At 47.4% G+C, this 20,078-nt stretch overlaps 1 protein-coding gene across 1 annotated transcript in view; it reads left to right on the forward strand.

The window, feature by feature from the left end:
- HUNK (hormonally up-regulated Neu-associated kinase) overlaps positions 1-20,078 on the forward strand; it is a 154,583-nt gene that overhangs the window by 45,347 nt on the left and 89,158 nt on the right. The window contains exon 4 of the mRNA XM_012558612.1: positions 9,582-9,874. Within this exon, the coding sequence (XP_012414066.1) occupies positions 9,582-9,874 (293 nt within the window). The remainder of the gene's footprint in view (positions 1-9,581; positions 9,875-20,078) is intronic.

Here is a 20,078-nt window from a genome sequence, read left to right on the forward strand (position 1 = left end):
GAGAGGAGAGGCTGCAGGAAGGGGCCCTGTGGGCATCGTCAGGACATTGGGGTTCCCGAGAGGAGAGGCTGCAGGAAGGGGCCCTGTGGGCATCATCAGGACTTTGGGGTTCCCGAGAGGAGAGGCTGCAGGAAGGGGCCCTGTGGGCAGTGTCAGGACGTTGGGGTTCCCGAGAGGAGAGGCTGCAGGAAGGGGCCCTGTGGGCATCATCTGGACGTTGGGGTTCCGGAGAGGAGAGGCTGCAGGAAGGGGCCCTGTGGGCAGCGTCGGGGTTCAGCTCTAATTCTGGGAGAAACTGGAAGTCATCAGAGTGTTGTGATGCTCCTCCCTTTTGGGGAGCTCTCCTGTCCCCCTAGATTAGCTGCTCTGGAGAAGGTAACAGGTGGCTCAGACAAGTTTGGGCAGGAGAACGCATCCCTGGCGGGGGGGGCACAGCCCAGAATTAGATGGTCAGGTAGGGGGACTTGGGTGGCATAGGGTGGTGGACAGTCAGGTCCTCCAACAGCTGCTTTAACGCTGGTCACGTGACTTCTCTCAAGCACTTCTTCTCCCTATGGACTTGTCCCCAACTCTCAGCCAGACTTGTTTTTTTAAAATTGTGCTTTCGATGAAGGTTTACAGAGCAAATTAGTCTCTCATTAAACAATTAATACACATTATTTTGTGGCATTGGTTGCCAACCCCATTATGTGTCAACACTTTCCCCTTCTTGACCTTGGGTTCCCTATTGCCAGCTTTCCTGTCCCCTCCTGCCTTCTAGTCCTTGTCCCTGGGCTGGTGTGTGCGTTTAGTCTCGATTTGTTTTATGGGGCCGTCTGATCTTTGGCTGAAGGGTGAACCTCAGGAGTGACTTTGTTATTGAGCTGAAAGTGTGTCTGGGGCCCATACTCTCAGGGTTTCTCCAGTCTCTGTCAGGCCAGTAAGTCTGGTCTTTTTTTGTGAGTTTGAATTTTGCTCTACATTTTTCTCCAGCTCTGTCCGGGACCCGCTGTTGTGATCCCTGTCAGAACATTCGGTGGTGGTAGCCAGGCACCATCTAGTTGTGCTGGACTCAGTCTGGTGGAGGCCGTGGTAGTTGTGGTCCGTTAGTCCTTTGGACTAACCTTTCCCTTGTGTCTTTGGTTTTCTTCATTCTCCCTTGCTCCCGACGGGGTGAGACCAGTGGAGTGTGTTAGATGGCTGCTCATAGGCTTTTAAGACCCCAGATGCTACTCACCAAAGTAGAACGTAGAACATTTTGTTTATAAACTATGTTATGCCAATTGAGCTGGATGTTCCCCGAGATCAGCCAGATTTTAGGAAAGTGAGAGACTGCCTTCTGCAGCAGGAGGCTGGGCGGTGACGTGGTGAGCAGGTGACGACCGTCCGCTGCCTTTAACTCGGCAACGGTCCTGAGTTTCTCAGCTCTGACTCACCCAGAGCGGCTCCCCGGGGAGGCCCTGTGTTCCCTTGCCTCTCGTCCCTTCTCTGACATTAACACTTAGTGAAAGTCCTGCGCCTTCTGTCCAGTCCAGCGTGGAGCCCACAGCTCACACCTAACGGGGGAAGGGCTGTAGCCTTCTATCCATCCTCCCTTCCTTCCTCCCTTCCTTCCTTTCTTCCTTCCTTAACTGGCGCCTGCATTAAGCGTGTCTTAGCTCAGCACGTGTTTACTGCGCTCCTTCTCCGTTCGCGACACTGAGCCATGCCCTGGGCATTACAAAGGTGAGCCACGCTTCAGAATGACCGCTGGGATTGGGGTCCTAGAGGATGTTCTGGGAAAGGCATGAGCCTTGGAAAAAGAGGAGAAGGATCCAGCAGGGCTGATCCTAGTTTCTGGGAAGGGTGCCTGGAGGGGGCAGAATTTTGTTCTGTGAAGGAGGAATACCCTGTTGTAGCATGGAGAGCTATGGAGAAAAAATGGAACAGGGTAAGAGGATTTGATGGAGTCCCGGGGTGGTGCAAATGGTTAATATGCTCAGCTGCTACCTGAAAGGTTGGAGACTCGAGTTCACCCAGAGGCGCCTTGGAAGAAAGGCCTGGTGATCTACTTCTGAAAGATCAGCCATGGGAAACCCTATGGAGCAAGTTCTACTCTGACACACGTGGGGTTTCCGTGAGTTGGAGCTGGCTCTTCGGGAGCTGGTTGAGTACTGGTAAGGGGACTGTGAGTGCCAGGTGAGGAAGGAGGGTGGGTACATCTCCGTTGTCACGTGGCAGTCTTCCCCGTGGGTCTGTTCTCCTCCTACAAGGACACCAGCGATACTGGATTAGGGCCACCTTGCTCCAGCATGACCCCACATTAACTGCTTACACCTGCAAAGACTCTGTTCCCAGGTAAGGTCACCTTCGCAGGCAGCGGGGTTGAGGACTTCAGTGTATCTTTTGAGGGGACACAGTTCAACCCATTAAAAAAAAAAAATCGGTTGCCTTTGAGTCAATTCCGACTCATAGCGACCCGGTAGGACAGAGTAGAACTGCCCCATAGGGTTGCCAAGGAGCAGCTGGTGGATGCGAACTGTTGACCTTTTGGTGAGCAGCTGAGCTCTTAACCACTGTGCCACCTGAACATCCCCCAAACGCACTTGAAGATCCATACATCTTTCATGGTGTGCATGTGGGACCTAGGACAGTATGTGCTTAGTAAATGTTTGTTGATGAAGGAAAAATTCATTTGTGTTTGGCAAACAGTATTTATTAAGAAACCAACGTATTCTGGAAAGAAAAATCCTTTTGGGCTAATTTCCATGTAAAAAATAATGTAGTTGGTCAGAGCCCCTGATTCCCTGTGCATTCCGATTATGTAAAACATCACCGTGGAAAGCACTTTGATTAAGGGAAGACAATGAACTTGCTAGCAGTCCCTGGGTGGTGCAAATGGTTAAGTACTTGGCTGCTGACTGAAAGGTCGATGGTTTGAATTCACCCAGAGGCACCTAGGAAGAAAGTCCTGGCTAGTCTACTTCCAAAAAATCAGCCATTGAAAACCCTATGGAGTACAGTTCTTCTCTGACCCTCATGGGGTCACTGTGAGTTGAGATCGACTGTTTTTTTTTTTTGGACTCACTAAAATAAAGCATACATTGTAGTGTAAAACATAGATGTATGTTATTACAATATTAAAGAGTGGCCTCTTTGATCAATATTCTTTTCTTCCTCCAGTTGTATGGAAGATCCATTTACATCTGGCATTCTATTTTGGAGACTGGATACATCAACAATCCTTGATGGATTTCAGAGTAATGAATTTTAAAGGCAGCAAAGGGTGATCCAGGATGAAGGGATGAATTTAAAATCCTGTTAACTCTGATCCTATGTAGACAGCCTCAACTAAGTCAGTGTTTAAAGAAGATGAAAGACTAGACTGATATTAAACCACTGCCTTGGGATTTAAAAGCAACTCTATTCCAGAGCATCTGAAACACTGAAATGTGGCTCAGACTTCTCTTTTTAATATATAAAAACTGGGGGTCAGGGAAATGCACATTTTTTCTTTAGCTCGAATGCTCTTCACCCGCTAGGCAGTTGATTCAATGAAAGTAAAACGGTAATGATAATAATAATAACATCGTCCATTTGCCGAGCACTTATTGTGTGTCGGAAGTTGTACTGTGTGCTTTATGCGCGTTATCTTAGGTATCAGTTATGGAAGTTACGAGAGTGTGCGCCGTTACTGGGTCTCTGTGCTGTTGTACATCCGTCGTTCTAAGTAAAACTCTACCCTGGATTTTTTTTTTCTTTTCTCCTAATACATAATGGAGGCCATCAAGCATGAATTCCTCCTTGCAAATGGCCCCCTCTTCTGAAGGATTGGCACTTGTGAGCATCCTTTCTTCCTCTTTTCTCGTACCCTACGGTTGTTGTAACAAAAAATACCACAAATGGGTGGCTTCAAAGAACAGCCGTTTATGTTCTCACAGTTCTGGAGGCTAAAAGTCCAAATCAGGGTCTCAGCCGTGTCGATTCCTTCTGTGGGCCTCTCTCCTAGTTTCTGGTGAATACCAGTCATCCTTGGCGTTCCTTGGAGCCGTCTCCCCTCTGGGTGTGCCTCTGTGTCTATTCTGCTCTTCTTATAAGCCAGAAGGGGTTAGGTTTAGAACCCACCCTACTCTGGTATCACCTCATCTATCATAACAAAAGAAAACTTCTGTTTCCAAACAGGGTCATATTTACAGGTATGGCGGTTAGGATTTCAACACATATTTTAGGGATGGGGAGAATTCAGATCTATACATAACAGAAGTGCGCCTCTTCCCACCCATGCAAGCTCCCCCACCTAGTTTTCCCTTCCTCAGGGTCTCCTCGCCTTCGTTCACTCGCCTGCCTTGGGTCTTCTATTTCTCCATCTCTGTTGTTGTACCTCTGACTCACAATGACCCCTTGCACTTGGAACAAAATGCTCCCTGCTCCAGTGCCCTCCCCACCGTCAGTTGAGGATTGGACCATTGTGATCTATAGTTTTCATTGACTGATTTTCAGAAGTAGATCACCAGGCCTTTCTTCCTCATCCCCCTCAGCCTGGAATCTCCACTGAAACCTGTTTATCATCATAGCAGCACACAGGCCTCCACTGACAGACAGGTGATGGCTGCATTTGAGGTGCATTGACCGGGAATCAAACCCTGGTCTCCTGCATGGGAGATGAGAATTCTGCCCCCAAACCACCACGGTCCTCATTGTTCATCTCTAATGGCTTCTAAGACTTTCGTTTCTTTTTTAAAGTGTGCCCTTCCTACTATACCTCTTTCTCCTTTTCTTCACATTGATGCTTCCTTGAAGAGTCGTTTGCCCTGGGCGTCTGAACCTCACACCTCTTATTCACCACTCAGCCCACCGCATCTGGCTTCTGTCCCCAGCCTCCTGTTGTATGCTTCTTGTTGTTGTTGTTGTTAGGTGCCGTTGAGTTGGTTCTGACTCACAGCGACCCTGTGCACAACAGAACGAAACACTGCCCGGTCCTGCGCCATCCTCACAATCGTTGTTATACTTGAGCCCATTGTTGCAGCCACTGTGTCAATCCATCTCCTTGAGGGTCTTCCTCTTTTTTGTTGACATCCTACTTTACCAAGTATGATGTCCTTTTCCAGGGACTGGTCCCTCCTGACAACATGTCCAAAGTATGTGAGACATAGTCTCACCATCCTTGCTTCTAAGGAGCATTCTGGCTGTACTTCTTCCAAGACAGATTTGCTCGTTCTTTTGGCAGTCCGTGGTCTATTCAATATTCATATCAAGTTGTGTGGAACCTGCTAAACTTCTTGTATTGCCATTTGGTAGCAGTTTTAATTTTCTTGTTTAAAGAAAGAGTTTTTCTTTCCAACTCTCATGACTAAAGGAATTTATCTTTTCAGCTGGAGTCACATCATTGCACTGGGCTTCACTCACCCTGGTGATGTTCGAGTTTCTTTGCCTGCAGATCTCTGATTACTGTGGAATGAAATTTGCTACTGCTTTTTGCCAGTCACTGATTACCAATCCCACTTCAGTTGCTGTAGATGGAGTTGATGAAATGGTTTTGTGAGTCAAGAAACAGCATTCCATTGTCAGTATTATTGATGCAGAGCTTATATAAGTTTAGGGGGTGAGTGAGAACAAGCCTGGAGGTGAGCTGGTGTTTGAAAATGGAGAGGGAGCTTCATAGGAAACATCCCAGAGGAGGCAGCTTAAGGGTGTCCAAAAGAAAAATTTGATTAACGAGTCAGAGTTAACAGGGTTTATTGAGTGAGAAACTGGGAACAGGAGCATCCCAAATTGGAAACGGTAAGGGGGCTCAAACTTAGAGTTACAGCATCCTTTTAAAGCTTACTGGAGGAAGTGTTTTGCCGTTTGCTGTGGTTGGTTAATCACATCTAATTTTCCTTTCGTTTTGGGAAAGTTGGTCACAGAATGCTAAACTGGCTTATCTTGATTGGATGAGTGTTGCTCTCTCATGATGATAAGGAAAACTTGCTCAGTTTTGATTCTGTTTCTTGCAAACGGCCTTATGACTAATTTTTGTTTGGCTCTTGGCCTAGGGGAGCCATTTTAACTCTTGTCTCTACAGAGATTTTTCACTGGGTTCATGGCTTTCTCTAAGGGACTCTCTCGGGTCTCAGTAGACTTCTCAGAACAAGCACAACTTGCATCCAGGAGACCGAGTGAGGGGACCCCGGGGCCACAATCCCAGGGAAGGCATGGAAGACTACCCAAGTCCGGGGCCTGACCGCTACGAGGACGAGGACTGGAATGGCCTCCCCTGAGGCGTTTCTCCCCATCATCGCTGTGTCCTTTCGCCTTTGGGAGGAGGATGGGGTTGAGGAAGAGCGAGAAGTGCGAGAAGCTGGGAGAAGGGTTTGGAAACACTGGGTTTGTTCAGGAAAAGGAAAGTACGGGGAAAACCATCCCTCATAAAGGACCTGGTGAGTGCCCACCAAACCTAATCATTCATTTGTGGTTGTGATGTCATGGTGGTCCACCCTCATGGAGACAGCCATTCTCTTCTCCTCTCCATTCAGAGGGTCTGCATTGCATAGACATAGCTTCTCCTAAGGCCCTGTGTATGGCAGGGCTCTTGGAGGTACAAAACCTGGCATGGCTGTGCTCAGCTTTGTGGAGGGAGCCAGTGGGGGCCACATATGGCCCTGAGGAGAACATAGGGGAGGAGGAAGGTTAAGTAGGAATTGTCAGAACCCCTGAAACTGCAATGAAGGGGAAGAGTGAGAGCAGAGAGCTAGAGGCCACAGATAACAGGTTTTATTCCCGACTGCCAAGAGGATCTTACGACGTCTGAGAAGTGCGAGGAGCAGCGTATGATTGATGCCTTGCTTTTGTTTGTTTTCCCCATAGAAGGGCAAGTATTAGTTTCCTGTGGCTGCTGTGACAAGTCACTGCATAATTAACACTACCTGAAACACAGAAGTTCACTCCGTATCTCGCAGTTCTGAAGGCCAGGAGTTTCAGAAGTCTGAAATCACGGCATCGGCAGGACCGCACTCCCCCTGGGAGCTACAGGGGAGGATCTTTTCCTGCCTCTTTCGGTTTCTAGTGGCGCAGGCGTTCCTGCAGGAGCCCTGGTGGTACAGTGGTTAAAGCAATCAACTGCTAACTGAAAGGTCGACAGTTTGAAACCACCAGTGGCTCCAAGGGAGAAAGATGTAGCAGTCTGCTCCTGTACAGCCTTGGAAACCCTATGGGGTCGCTATGAGTGGAATCTGCTCGATGGCAGTGGGTTTGGTTTTTCGGAAGGCATTCTTCAGCCGCATCACTCTACAAGGACACTTGGGGTCATAGGACCCACCTGGATTTAAAAAACAAAAACAAAAAACCAAACACACTGCCGTCGAGTTGATTCTGACTCTTAGCGACCCTGTAGGACAGAGTAGAACTGCCCCATGGGGTTTCTGAGACTGTAATTTTTTTTTTTTATTATACTTTAGGTGAAAGTTTACAGCTCAAGTTAATTTCTCATACAAAAATTTATACACGTGTTGTTATGTGACCTAGTTGCAATCCCTATAATGTGACTGCACACTCCCCCTTTCCACCCTGGGTTTCCTGTGTCCATTCAACCAGCTCCTGCCCCTTTCTGCCTTCTCATCCCACCTCAGGACAGGAGCTGCCCATTTAGTCTCGTGTATTTACTTGAACTAAGAAGCACACTCTTCATGAGTATCATTTTATGTCTTATAGTCCAGTCTAATCTTTGTCTGAAGAGTCGGCTTCGGGAATGGTTTTAGTTCTGGTTTAACAGAGAGCCCAGAGGCCATGTCTTCTGGGGTTCCTCCAGTCTCAGTCAGACCATTAAGTCTGGCCTTTTTACTAGAATTTGAGTTTTGCACCTCACTTTTCTCCTGCTTCGCCCAGGACTCTCTGTTGTGTTCCCTGTCAGGGCGGTCATTGGTGGTAGCTGGGAACCATCCAGTTCTTCTGGTCTCAGGCTGATGCAGTCTCTGGTTTATGTGGCCCTTTTGTCTCTTGGGCTAATATTTTCCTTCTGTCTTTGGTGTTCTTCATTCCAAGGCTGTAATCTTTAGGGAAGCAGACTGCCACATCTTTCTCCCATAATTCAGGGTAATCTCTTCTGAAGTTCTTTAATTTAATCATACCTACAAAGACCCCTTTCCAAATAAGGTCACATTTACAAGTGCTATGGATTAGGACTTGATGTCTTTGGGTGGCCATTATTCAACCTATCACATGCAATTAAAGCGCTAAATGAATTATCCTCACATAATTGTGCCATCTGTTAAAGGGGGCAGATCGTATCACCTCTGGGCTTTTAGGCTGTTGTTTATTCTTGGTACCTTAAGAATTTCATTGCCGAAGGGTGTAATTTAAAAAAAAAATGCAGCAGAGACAGACCCTGATTGTACTTTTCAGCATCCCTCCCTCCCTCCATATACACACGCACAGACACATACACACACGTATGTATCTCCATGACCCGTCTGTCAGTTTTTCCTACTGTGGTGGCTTGTGTGTTGCTGTGATACTGGAAGCTCTGCCACTGGTATTTCAAATACCAGCAGGGTCACCTATGGTGGACAGGTTTCAGTGGAGCTTCCAGACTAAGACAGACTAGGAAGAAAGGCCTGGTGACCTACTTCCAAAAAGTAGGCAATGAAAACCCCATGGATCACAATAGAGCATTGTCTGCTATAGTGCCAGAAGATGAGCCCCCTGGTTGGAAGGCACTCCAGATGCACAGTGGCTGCAACAATGGACCCAGTCGTACCAAACATTGTGAAGATGGTGCAGGACTGGGCGAGGTTTTGTTCTGTCATATGTGGGGCTGCCAAGAGTTGGAGTTGACTCAGTGGCAACTAGCAACAATAGTTCGCCAAAGGCTAGAGGGAAACATTCAGGGTCCAGAGGCTGCCTGACCTGAGGGCCTGGTGTAATGGTGGAGAAAAGACTGAGCAGAAGGGCCAGGGATGCTGCACCCTTGGACGTCGCATCCCCCAGCCCCCAGCCACGCCCTAGACCTGAAGCTGCGGGCAGATTTGGCTGTTTCAGAAGAGGGGGCCAGTGGGGGAGACCAGACCTGGAGGGGATGGTGGAGAGGCCTGAGAGGGGGTGGGGGAGGCCCTTTGCTTCCAGAGGACTTGGTATTCACTGACTTCCCTAGAACCAAGCTGGATGTTAGCGCTTTGCTGAACCTTCCAGACAGTCATTCAAGTTTGCTTAAGTGAATGGCATTCTTTCTCTTAATAATTGAATCTTTTGATTTTTTCCCTGATGTTCTTTTTTTTTTCCTTCTTTCCCTTAAAAAAAAAAAAAAATCAATTGCTGTTGAGTTGATTCTGACTCATGGCAACACCATGTGTTACAAGGTAGAACTGTGCTCCTTAGGTTTTTTGATGACTCGTATTTTGGAAGTAGATTGCGGGGCCTTTCTTCTGAGGCACCTCTGGGTGGGTTCCAACTCCCAACCTTTTGTTTAGCAGCTGAGTGCTTAACATTTGCGCCACCCAGGGCCTTTTTTACCTTGATGCTGTTTAATTAAGGTTTCTCTCCCGGTGTGGAGAAGTCACTAGGTATTTTCCTGGGGTTCTTGTTAACAGTCAAGCAGTGACTTTTGTCTACAGTGTCTGATCGTAGCCGTGTTCTTGGTTTTCCCTTAGGTGGCCATAAAAGTCATCGATAAAAAGAGAGCCAAAAAGGACACCTATGTTACTAAAAACCTGCGGCGCGAGGGGCAGATCCAGCAGATGATCCGCCACCCCAACATCACCCAGCTCCTCGATATCTTAGAGACTGAGAACAGCTACTACCTGGTCATGGAGCTGTGTCCTGGGGGCAACCTGATGCACAAGATCTATGAGAAGAAGCGGCTGGAGGAGTCTGAAGCCCGCAGATACATCCGGCAGCTCATCTCTGCAGTCGAGCACCTGCACCGGGCTGGGGTGGTCCACAGGTAAGGGCCACGCTGCACAGGTGACCGCTGGTTCTGCGCTCCAGCACGCTCCAAGCATGTCTGAACAATTGCAACATGCTTTACAGTTCTGCATTCCTGTTCTCTGGAATTGTTTTGTGGGTTGATGCTAGCGTGTGGGTTCACAAAGTTGAGTCAGGAGCCAAACTGTCTGGGTTTGCATCCTGACTGTGTTGTTTCGTAGCTGCGTGACCTTGGGCAAGTTACTTAACCTCTCTGAACCTGGGTTTCTTCATCTGTAAAATGGGAATTATAATGAATCTTGGGATTGGTGTAAATGAGTTAATATATGTGTCTTAGCTTCCTAGTGCTGCTGTAACACAAATACCACAAGTGGGTGTCTTTGAAGAACAGAAGTTTGTATTCTCACAGTTCCAGAGGCTAAAAGTCCAAATCAGGATCACAGCCATGTGGATTCCTTCCTTGTCAGTAGCTCTGGATGTTCTGACGACATGGCGCCTGTCTTCCCCAGCATGTGCATGCTTGTCTCTGTGTCTATGCTGCTCTTAATGTAACTCAGAAGTGATTAGGTTTAGAACCACCCTACGCTGGTATGACCTCAACTGACTGACTGATTACATTAGATTATATTGCAACATGGAAGCTGATCACGTTGTATTACATTAGATTCCGTCTACAAGTATGGGGGTTAGGATTCCAACACATATTTTGGAGAATGCATTCCATCCATAACAATATGGGAAGTGCTTGGAACTGTGCCTAGTACATAGTAAGCGCTGTGTATAAGCTGCTCTTCTTCTCATTGTATTTGCTGCTCAGTGGTTGTGTTTGATTGAATTGAATCACTATCTGAATTATGAACTTGCCCTTGAAAGTAAGGGGCGTTTCCCATAAATCACACCAGCTTTATTTTGACCTATAGGGTCGCTATGAGTCAGAATCGACATCACGGCAACGGGTTGTCAATAATTAGGAAGATCAAACTTTTTTTTTAACCAGCGCATTCCCTCCAGGGGGGACCTCTACGGGGAAGAGAACAGAAACAGCATTGTCACCATGTTGCCATTAGCTGGGGGGCGGGCAGGGGGCTGCTTTTAGTGTTGGACTGAAACAGAATAAACTAATCAAATAAACGTGCCCTTTTTTCCCCCCCAAAAAGTGTTGGCTTCCCCAGCAAATGCACAGTTCTTCCTGCCTGAAATTATCATGAAAAATAGCCCTGGGGTGTTGAAAGAAATTGGGGCCCATTTAATGGATTCTCCTTTTGAAGAGGTAGATCAAGGTGTAAAGTATGTGTGTGTGTGTGCGCGCGCGCGTGTGTGTAAGACAGCTGTGATTTATATGTATATATTTTTAGATAAGTCACCATAAAATTCAGTCGATTTTAGTATTTTCGTGAGGTTGTGCGGCCATTACCACTGTCTAATTGTAGAACTTTTTTTCACCCCAAAAAGAAACCTGATACCCACCAGCAGACACCCCGTTCCCCCCCACCCATCAGCACCTGACACCCACTAGTCTACTTCCTGTCTCTAGCCAGTTGGGGTCGAGTCGAGTCGACTCTTATCATGGCGAACCCGTGTGCGTCAGAGTAGAACTGTGCTCCACAGGGTTTTCAGTGGCTGATCTTTCAGAAGTAGATCACCAGGCCTTTCTTCTGAGGTGTCTCTGAGTGGACTCAAACCTCGAACCTTTCAGTTAGCAGCTGAGTGCGTTAACCATTTGTGCCACCCAGGGACTCCGCTGGCTCTCTCCCTATTTGCCTATTCTGCACATTTCACAGGAATGAAATCATACAATATCTGGTCTTTTGTGTCTGGCTTCTTTTACTTAGAATCGTGCTTTCAAAGTTCATCTGTGCAGTAGTATGTATCAAAACTTCACTCCTTTTAATGGAGGAATAATATTCCATTGTATGGATAACCAGTTTGTTTATCCATTCTTCAGTCTGTGAACTTGTGGGTTGTTTCCACTTTGTGGCTATTGTGAATAATGCTGCAGTGAACATTCGTGTACAAGTTTTTGTGCGGACATATGTTTTCACTGGAATTTCAGTGGAATTGCTGGGTCATACGCTAACTCTACATTTAACCTTTGGAGGAAACATGTATGTTTTCTAAGTTGAACATCCTCTTTGTCTTCTGATGCTGCTGTAACAGAAGTACCACACAAATGGGCAGCTTTAAAGAACAGAAATTTATCACACCACACTTCAGGAGGCCACAAGTTCAAATCCAGGGCACTGGCTCTAGGGGAAGGCTCTGTCTGTCGGTGCTCGGGGAAGATCCTGGTCTCAGCTTCTGTAACCCCGACATGTCTCGGGTCCTTGGTGATCCTCACATGTGCTTCTGTCTTCCCTAGGCTGACTAGCTTTTCTCTGGATCTAATCTGCGCCTTTTATATCTCAAAAGTGTTAGGTTTAAGACCCACCCTACACTAATATGGCCTCATTAACATAACAAAGAAAACCCAATTCCCAAATGAGACTACATCGGCAGGCATTTGTTGTTGTTAGATGCAGTGATTGTGAGGGTGGCACGGGACCGGGCAGTCTTTCGTTCTGTTGTACATAGGGCTGCTATGAATCGGAACCAACTCAAGGCACCTGGTATTGTTGTTAGGTGCCGTTGAGTTGGTTCCGACTCATAGCAACCCTATGTACAACAGAACGAAACACTGCCCGGTCCTGCGCCATCCTCACAATCGTTGTTATGTTGCCACGCTTGAACCCACTATTGCAGCCACTGCGTCAGTCCGTCTTGTTGAGGGTCTTCCTCTTTCTCGCTGACCCTCTACTTTACCCAGCATGGTGTCCTTCTCCAGGGACTGATCCCTCCTGATAACACGTCCAAAGTAGGTGAGAAGTAGTCTCGCTATCCTCGCGTTTAAGGGGCTCTCTGGCTGTACTTCTTCCAGGACAGATTTGTTCGTTCTTCCGGCAGTCCATGGAATATTCAATATTCTTCGCCCAACACCACAATTCAGATGCGTCAGTGCTTCTTCAGGCTTCCTTTTTCATTGTCCGGCTTTCGCATGCATATGAGGTAGTTGAAAATACCATGGCTTGGGTCAGGTACACCTTAGGCTTCAAAGTGACAGGTATCGTTAGGATTCTAACACTTGTTTTGGGGAGACACAGTTCAGTCCATAACAAACATCCGATGCTGCCTTCGATCTGTTGGAAAAGCTGTTCATATTCTGATGGTTGAAGAAAGCGGCCCTAGCCCTTTCGTTGATAGGCTTTGGTGACTTTCGAAGTGGAGAGGGCCGTCTCCTTACTAATGGGATTAGAGCCCTGGGATTCTCTCTGCCCTATTGTGCCCAAAGTCCTTTGCTCAGGGCTTCCCCAAGGCCAGCCTGACCAAGGCGCCATTCCGGTGGATCCTTCTCTCACCGGGTGGGGGAACCTCTTCACGCACACGTTTCCAGTCACACGTGTTGTCATGAAATCACACTGTATTCGAACTCTGTGTTTGGATCAGTAAGGAAGGGAGCATTCCGAATTTCAAGTGAGTCACACTATTTTTGGCTTTCCTGACAATACCCTCGTGTCGTCTGCGCTGTCATAGCTCTGCCATTATTAGGAAATGACAGTCTAAATGTGCTTGGGTCTGTCTTTGTCGATTAAGATGACAGACGCAGAAACCTCACGCATGAATCGGATTACTGGCCGGGCTGGTCACAGCTGAAAGTAGAACCAGGAGGCTGGGACTCAGGGTGTTGTTACAAGGGCTGTGTGCTGTCAGAAGTAAGACGAACGCCAAGCTTCTCCAGGTGGTGAAGACGGCAAAACAAATCAGGTGAGCGTCGTGCTTTGCACGCTGGTCTCTCCCACAGGAAATTCTCAACAACCCTTTCCAAGTAATTTTAACAAACTTCAGTCCCTCTCAGTGCAATTACTGCCAGAATGTCAAAGGAATGAATTTATTAATGTTTTGATAGCAAAGACCGTGCACTTTTTCTGTCTCTGATCCCAAGCTTTCTACTTTTTCCTGTCTCCTTGGATATATGTTCGTAACCCAGTAACGGCAAGGGCTGGGATCTTTTGAAGTCAGGGAAGACTAGAAATACAGGTATAGCTTAGAAGAGAAATTCTTTGTTTTTCTTTTTAGAAATCATGTCAATGAGTGTCAACACATTGGACACGAGAGTTTGAGACCTCACGTTAAAATTTTGTTTAGAATATAAGCATGGCGGCCTTTAACTGAATCTCTTGACTTTCAAAGACTCTACTGCTCATTTTTAGCATACGTTGACTGCTGCTGTACTGTTTACTATATGTAGCCCTTTCCAATGGTGGAAACTTTTCTTCTTTATGCTCCAAAGGTGGATTGAATTTCCTAAATTATTTTGAGGCTAGAGTTTTCAAATTAATATGAACATGTAGCATTTTCAGATGCATTGACGTCCCTGGCGGGAAGATTCTTGAGCACATAGATCAGATAATCTAAGAGGATTTAGAGTGAATTTTTGTGGCTGCATGTATGAAATGATTTAAAGGGCTTTGGTAATGTGGGATAGAAGATGCTTTAATCTTCCGATTAGACTGATACCACATCGTAATTACCTAATGCTAGTTGAGTCTTTGTTTCCTGTGGTATTAAATTTATATTTAATTATTGAGCCAGAACTATTTAAATATCATTTGGAAGCAAATCTTTAAAAATGATATAAATATCACAAGCAGGAAAAACAGGTGAACTAAAGCAGATCCCCTTAGCCGGCAGAGAACTTCAGTTTCAGCTGGACTTGCAGTAACCTCTGTGTCTTTGCTGCAGTAGGACCGGCTGCCATGGTGTTGACTCCAAGTCCTGGGAGCCCCACGTGTGTCAGAGTAGAACTGTGCTCCGTACGGCTTTCAGTGGCTGAATTTTCGGAAATAGATCGCCAGACCTTTTTTTCGAGGCTCCTGTTACTTTTAGCAAGTTAGAGTATGGTCTAATGTCTTCATTAGTCCCCTTTAGGATTGCCTAAGGGACTCAGCATTTCAAGTATAACGGCTCTTTTTTTCCCCTCAGATACGCTTACCCAGCAGGACGCCGAAATCTGCTGATTTGCCTCTTGTATACCGAGTGTTGAGTGTTGACATGAATCAGCAAGAACCGTGATTCTGCCGAGAGGCTGATTTGGAATTCATCTGTTCATTCAGAGTAACAAAGTCCAATCAAACAGTACAGACAAAACATAAGCGGTGGGCACCATACTGCCGTCCCTAAGCGGGAAGAGACAAGCCGAGGGGTCACCGGACGTGATCAGAGGGAACCTGAACCCTTGATTCGGTGGGTGTCAGTGCCCCTGTTCCCGGCCGGGACCTTATCCATTCATCAGTAGTCCTCGTGTGAAAGGAACGCGGCGGAAGAGAGGGCCCTTCTTTGTTCTTTTTTGTCTGACAAGACACCAGCACAACCAGGACTGGTGGGGTGTTGAGAAGTTCTTTTACTGTCTGGGTTTTCTTGGGGAGGTGCTGGGAGGGAGGCAGGCCAGAGGGGAATGATTTCTGCTCTCTTCCAGCCGCTGTCTGGGACCCCAGGACTTCGGCTAGAGCAGGCGAATAGCTGGAGTCATTGGTTATGTCAAAGGCCTTGGGTTTAATTGTTGTTAAGAAAATAGAGTTGGGAACGTGAGATTTTACAAAGCTTAGTTTCCTAGTGCTGCCGTAACACAAATACCACACGTGGGTGGCTTTAAAGAACAGGAATTTATTTCCTCTCAGTTCTGGAGGCTAAAAGTCAAAATCAGCAGCCGCATGGATTCCTTCCTGTTGGTAGCCCTGGCTGTTCCTTCGTTCCTTGCGTGTGAGTGATTCTGATGTGGCGTCTGTCTTCCCCTGTGTGTGTCTTTGTGTCTCTTCTGGTCTTTTGATAACTTACAAATGATTAGGTTTAGGATCCACCCTACACTGGTAGGACCTGAACAATATAACAAAAGAAAAACTCTGTTTCCAAACAGGATCATGTCCATGGTATGAGGGCCAGGAATTTAACATAGATTTTTGGGGAATGCAGTTCAGTCTGTAACGGGGGGTAGGCAGACCAGAGGGGACTGATTTCTGCACACAGCCAGGACCTGTTTGGGACCTCAGGGCTTTTGCTGAGAGCAAGCGTATGACTGGAGTCACTGGTTATATCAAAGGTTTTGTGTTCACTTGGGTTTTCAGAAAAAAGGATAGGAAATGTGAGATTTCACAAAACTGCAGCCGAAGAGTGTGGATCGGGATGCACAGTGGTGATGGCTGTAGTGAGCTGGCGCCGACTCATGGCGATCTTACATAATGGAAGGAAATGCTGCCCAGTCCTGTACCATCTTCATGATCTTTGATGTGTTTGAGTTCATTGTTGTGGATATGGTGTCAATCCATCTCATTAAGGGCCTCCCTCTCTGTTGCTGACCCTCTACTTTACCAAACGTGACGTCCTTTTCCAGCGATTGGTCTCTCCTGATGACGTGTCCAAAGTAAGCAAGATGAACTCTCATCATCCTTGCTTCTAAGGAGCATTCTAGCTCATAGCGACCCTGTAGGACAGGGTGGTATTGTCCCATAGGGTTTCCAAGGAGTGCCTGGTGGATTCGAACTGCCGACCTTTTGGTTAGCAGCAGTAACTCCTAACCACTGTACCACCAGGGTTTCCATTCTGGCTGTACTTCTCCAGAACTGATTTGTTTGTTCTTCTGGAGGTCCATGGTATATTCAGTATTCTTTGCCAACACCACAATTTGAATGTGTCATGTCTTGCCTCCAAAGTTAGACCACCTGACCCACATCCTGGCTCAGTCTCCCACTCCAGAGCTGCATCAGGCAGGTGACTCGGGCTTTCGTGCCTCTTGTTCCACACCTATACAATAGGGATAATTGGTTACCCACTTCACTTGGTCATTGTGAGGATTAAATAGGGTAATTTCACGTGAAGTGCTCCAGACCGAAGCACTTGGTCAGTCCTGAGTGCGTGTTCCCTGTAACTACTGCTGAGTCCAGCTCACTCTCTGTTTCTCACGATGTTGCTTATTGGTCCAGTCGTGAGGATTTTTGTTTTCTTCATATTGAGGTGCAATCCGTGCTGAAGACTGTAGTCTTTGATCTTCGTCAGTAAGGGCTTCAAGTTGCCTTCACTTTCGGCAAGCAACATTGTGTCATCTGCTTGACGTAGGTGTGACGATGGGGAAGACTTTGTCTCAGTTACTTTGGGCATATTGTCAGGAGGGACTAATCTCTGCAGAAGGACATAATGCTTGGTAGAGGGTCAGCGAACAAGAGGAAGACCCTCAATGAGATGGATTGACTCAGTGGCTGCAACAATGGGCTCAAGCATAACCACGATTGTGAGGATGGCGCAGGACAGGGCAGTGTTTCCTTGTGTTGTACGTAGGGTCACTGTGAGTCGGAACTGACTGGACAGCACCTATCGACAACCAGCTCATCATTTTATATGTGGGGAAGCTGAGGCTCAGACTTCTGCAGGCTTAGGGCCCCAAAGCTGTTCTCTGCTTGCACTGCCCTTTTGATCTTTGCCTGGCTGAATCCTACTGCCCTTCAGGTCCCAACTGCAATCTCACCTCCTCCAGGAGGCCCTCCAGGCTAGGCCCCTTGAACATAGATGCCCACAGCATCCTCTACTTTGCTTTCCCAACACTTATCACACGACTGCTTACTTGCTTGATACTTGGCTTTTACACTGGCCACAGCCCAGCCCGTTACCCAGTCCAGTGGGCACACCGTGAAGACTGTTGAATGAAGGAAGAGGAGGTGACCGAATACAGCTGGTGTCACAGTTAGCGCCAAGACTGTATTAGTTTCTCGTGGCTGCTGTAACAAATTGCCACAAACTGGTGGCTTAAAACAACAGAAATGTATTCTCTCACAGTTCTGGAAGCTGGAGGTCGGAAATCAAGGTGGCGGCAGGGCCATGTTCTCAATGAAGGCCCTGGGGAGACCCTGTCCCTTGCCTTTCTCTGGGCTTCTGCTGTTGCTGGCTGTCCTTGGCGTTCCTTGGTTTGTAGACACGATGGTCAGTCTGCCTCTGGTGTCCCGTGCACTTCTTCCCTGTCCTTGTGTCTCTTTTCCTCTCCTTTGAAGAACACCAGTTATCCTAGACTAGGGTCCGCCCTGAACCAGGATGACCTCGTCTTAACTTGCTACATCTGCAAAGACCCTATTTCCAAACAAGGTCACATTCACAGGGATTGGGGTTAGGATTTGAACATTTCTTTTTGGGGGATACAATTCAACCCATACCCACTGCCGTCAAGTCAGACTCATAGCGACCCTATGGGACAGAGTAGCACTGCCCCATAGAGTTTCCAAGCCTGTAATTTTTACAGCAGCAGACTGCCACATCTTCCTCCCGTGGAGCAGCAGTGGGGTTAGATTTCGGTTAGCAGCCCAGTGCTTCACCACTGTTCCACCAGGGCTCCTCATTCAACCCATAACAGGAACTAAAGCTTTCTGGCCTCCGTTTATGTTCTTTTTGGAATATTCCATGTTCTCCCTGGAACACTCAAGGGTATGTCTTCATTGACTTAGTACCAATTCATGTATCTTTCAAGGTGCAATGTGTTAGGTGGCATCCTTTCAGTATATAAACAGGAGCCGTTTCTGGAGCCTTGTAGGAACCCAGTAAAGACTTCATTTTGCATAAATAAATCAAGTACAGGCTTAAATTAGTCTAGTGTTTTACCAAAATGCTCTCATTATAAATACATCAAAGATTTAGAAATCATTTGGCTTTTGAAGATAAAGCCTCACCCCCACCCCCCGCCAACAAAAAAAAAAAAAAGCAAAGCAAAACCCAAAACCCAACGAAAACTCTGTTCACTGCCAAGTACCCGCTGCCCTGGGGAGTGATGTGCTTCCTTGGATGCTTTATTCTTCGCTCATTGCTGAGATCCATCTTGTGGCTATCCCCACGGGCAGCGTCGTCCCCCTAAACCGAATCCTGCCTGAGTCCGTCTGCTCCTCCCCAGACTCCTCCTCTCGGGCCTTTAATTTGGAGGATTCTGCCCCCCAATTATCTGCAGATTAATCACTCCTTTTAAGTCTTGCCGGCTGTCTTCCCCCGCACTCCACCTTCAAATCTGTAACTTTATTTTCCTCCCGTCCAGCCTCTGCCCTCCTAGCTGTGAGTACTCAGCACTCTCGTAGCCTGGGAGTGATCCACAAAGCGCTCGTTGTTGTTGTTAGCTGCCCTGGAGTTGGCCCGACTCATGGTGACCCTAGGCCCCATGGGATCAGACTATTGTGACCCCTAGGGTCTTCACTGACTGATTTTCAGAAGTGAATCACCAGGCCTTTCTTCCTAGTCCATCTCAGTCTGGAAGCTTTGCTGAAACTTTTTCAGCATCATAGTAACATGCCAGCCTCCACTGGCAGATGGGTGGGGCTGCACTGAGGTGCGTTGGCCGGGAATTGAACCCGGGGAAGGCGAGAGTTCTCCCGCTGAACCACCACACGCACACTCCTGCCCACACGCACGTGCAGGCCCAATACACGTGTTCATTCGTACACTCAGGACACTCACACATGCGCGCACACACAAACGTGCACGCTCACACATTCGAGTGTATACAGATGTGGATTTACACACATGCACACATCTGTGCACACACGCATACACACGTATGTGTACACACAAACGTGCACGCTCACACATTCGAGTGTATACAGATGTGGATTTACACACATGCACACATGGACACATCTGTGCACACGCATACACACACGTATGTGTACACACAAACGTGCACACTCATGTAACACATTTGTGTGAACATACATCTGAACACATTCACCTGCTCGTGCTCATAAATGTGCACACACTCGTGCATAAATGTGCACACACTCAAGTGCTCACACATTGTGTGCACACAGACTGGCACACATGCAGGCACACACTCATGCAGGTGTGTGCACACTTATGTGCTCACTCACATACGCACACACTCGTGCTCACACACGTAGGTACACACGCATACACACCCACATTCTCACGCACACACACACTCACACTCCGCACCTTCCCGGGGCTGAGGCTGTCTGCCTCTTTGCCGAGAACTTGCTGGCTCCCCACGCCAGCCCCCCTGCGCCAGGACTGCTGCGCTTGTGAAGCCAGCGGGTCCCCCCTGACTCTCGCCTCTCTTGCACCCCTGCTTCTGGGAGGCCGGTGACTGGAGTTCACGGTGGCTGTCTCCAGACTTAAAGATCATTATCTTCAAAGCAATGCAAGGTTTGGGC

The sequence above is a fragment of the Trichechus manatus genome, unplaced genomic scaffold (assembly GCF_000243295.1).
Source record: "Trichechus manatus latirostris isolate Lorelei unplaced genomic scaffold, TriManLat1.0 scaffold00177, whole genome shotgun sequence".
NCBI lineage: Eukaryota > Metazoa > Chordata > Mammalia > Sirenia > Trichechidae > Trichechus > Trichechus manatus.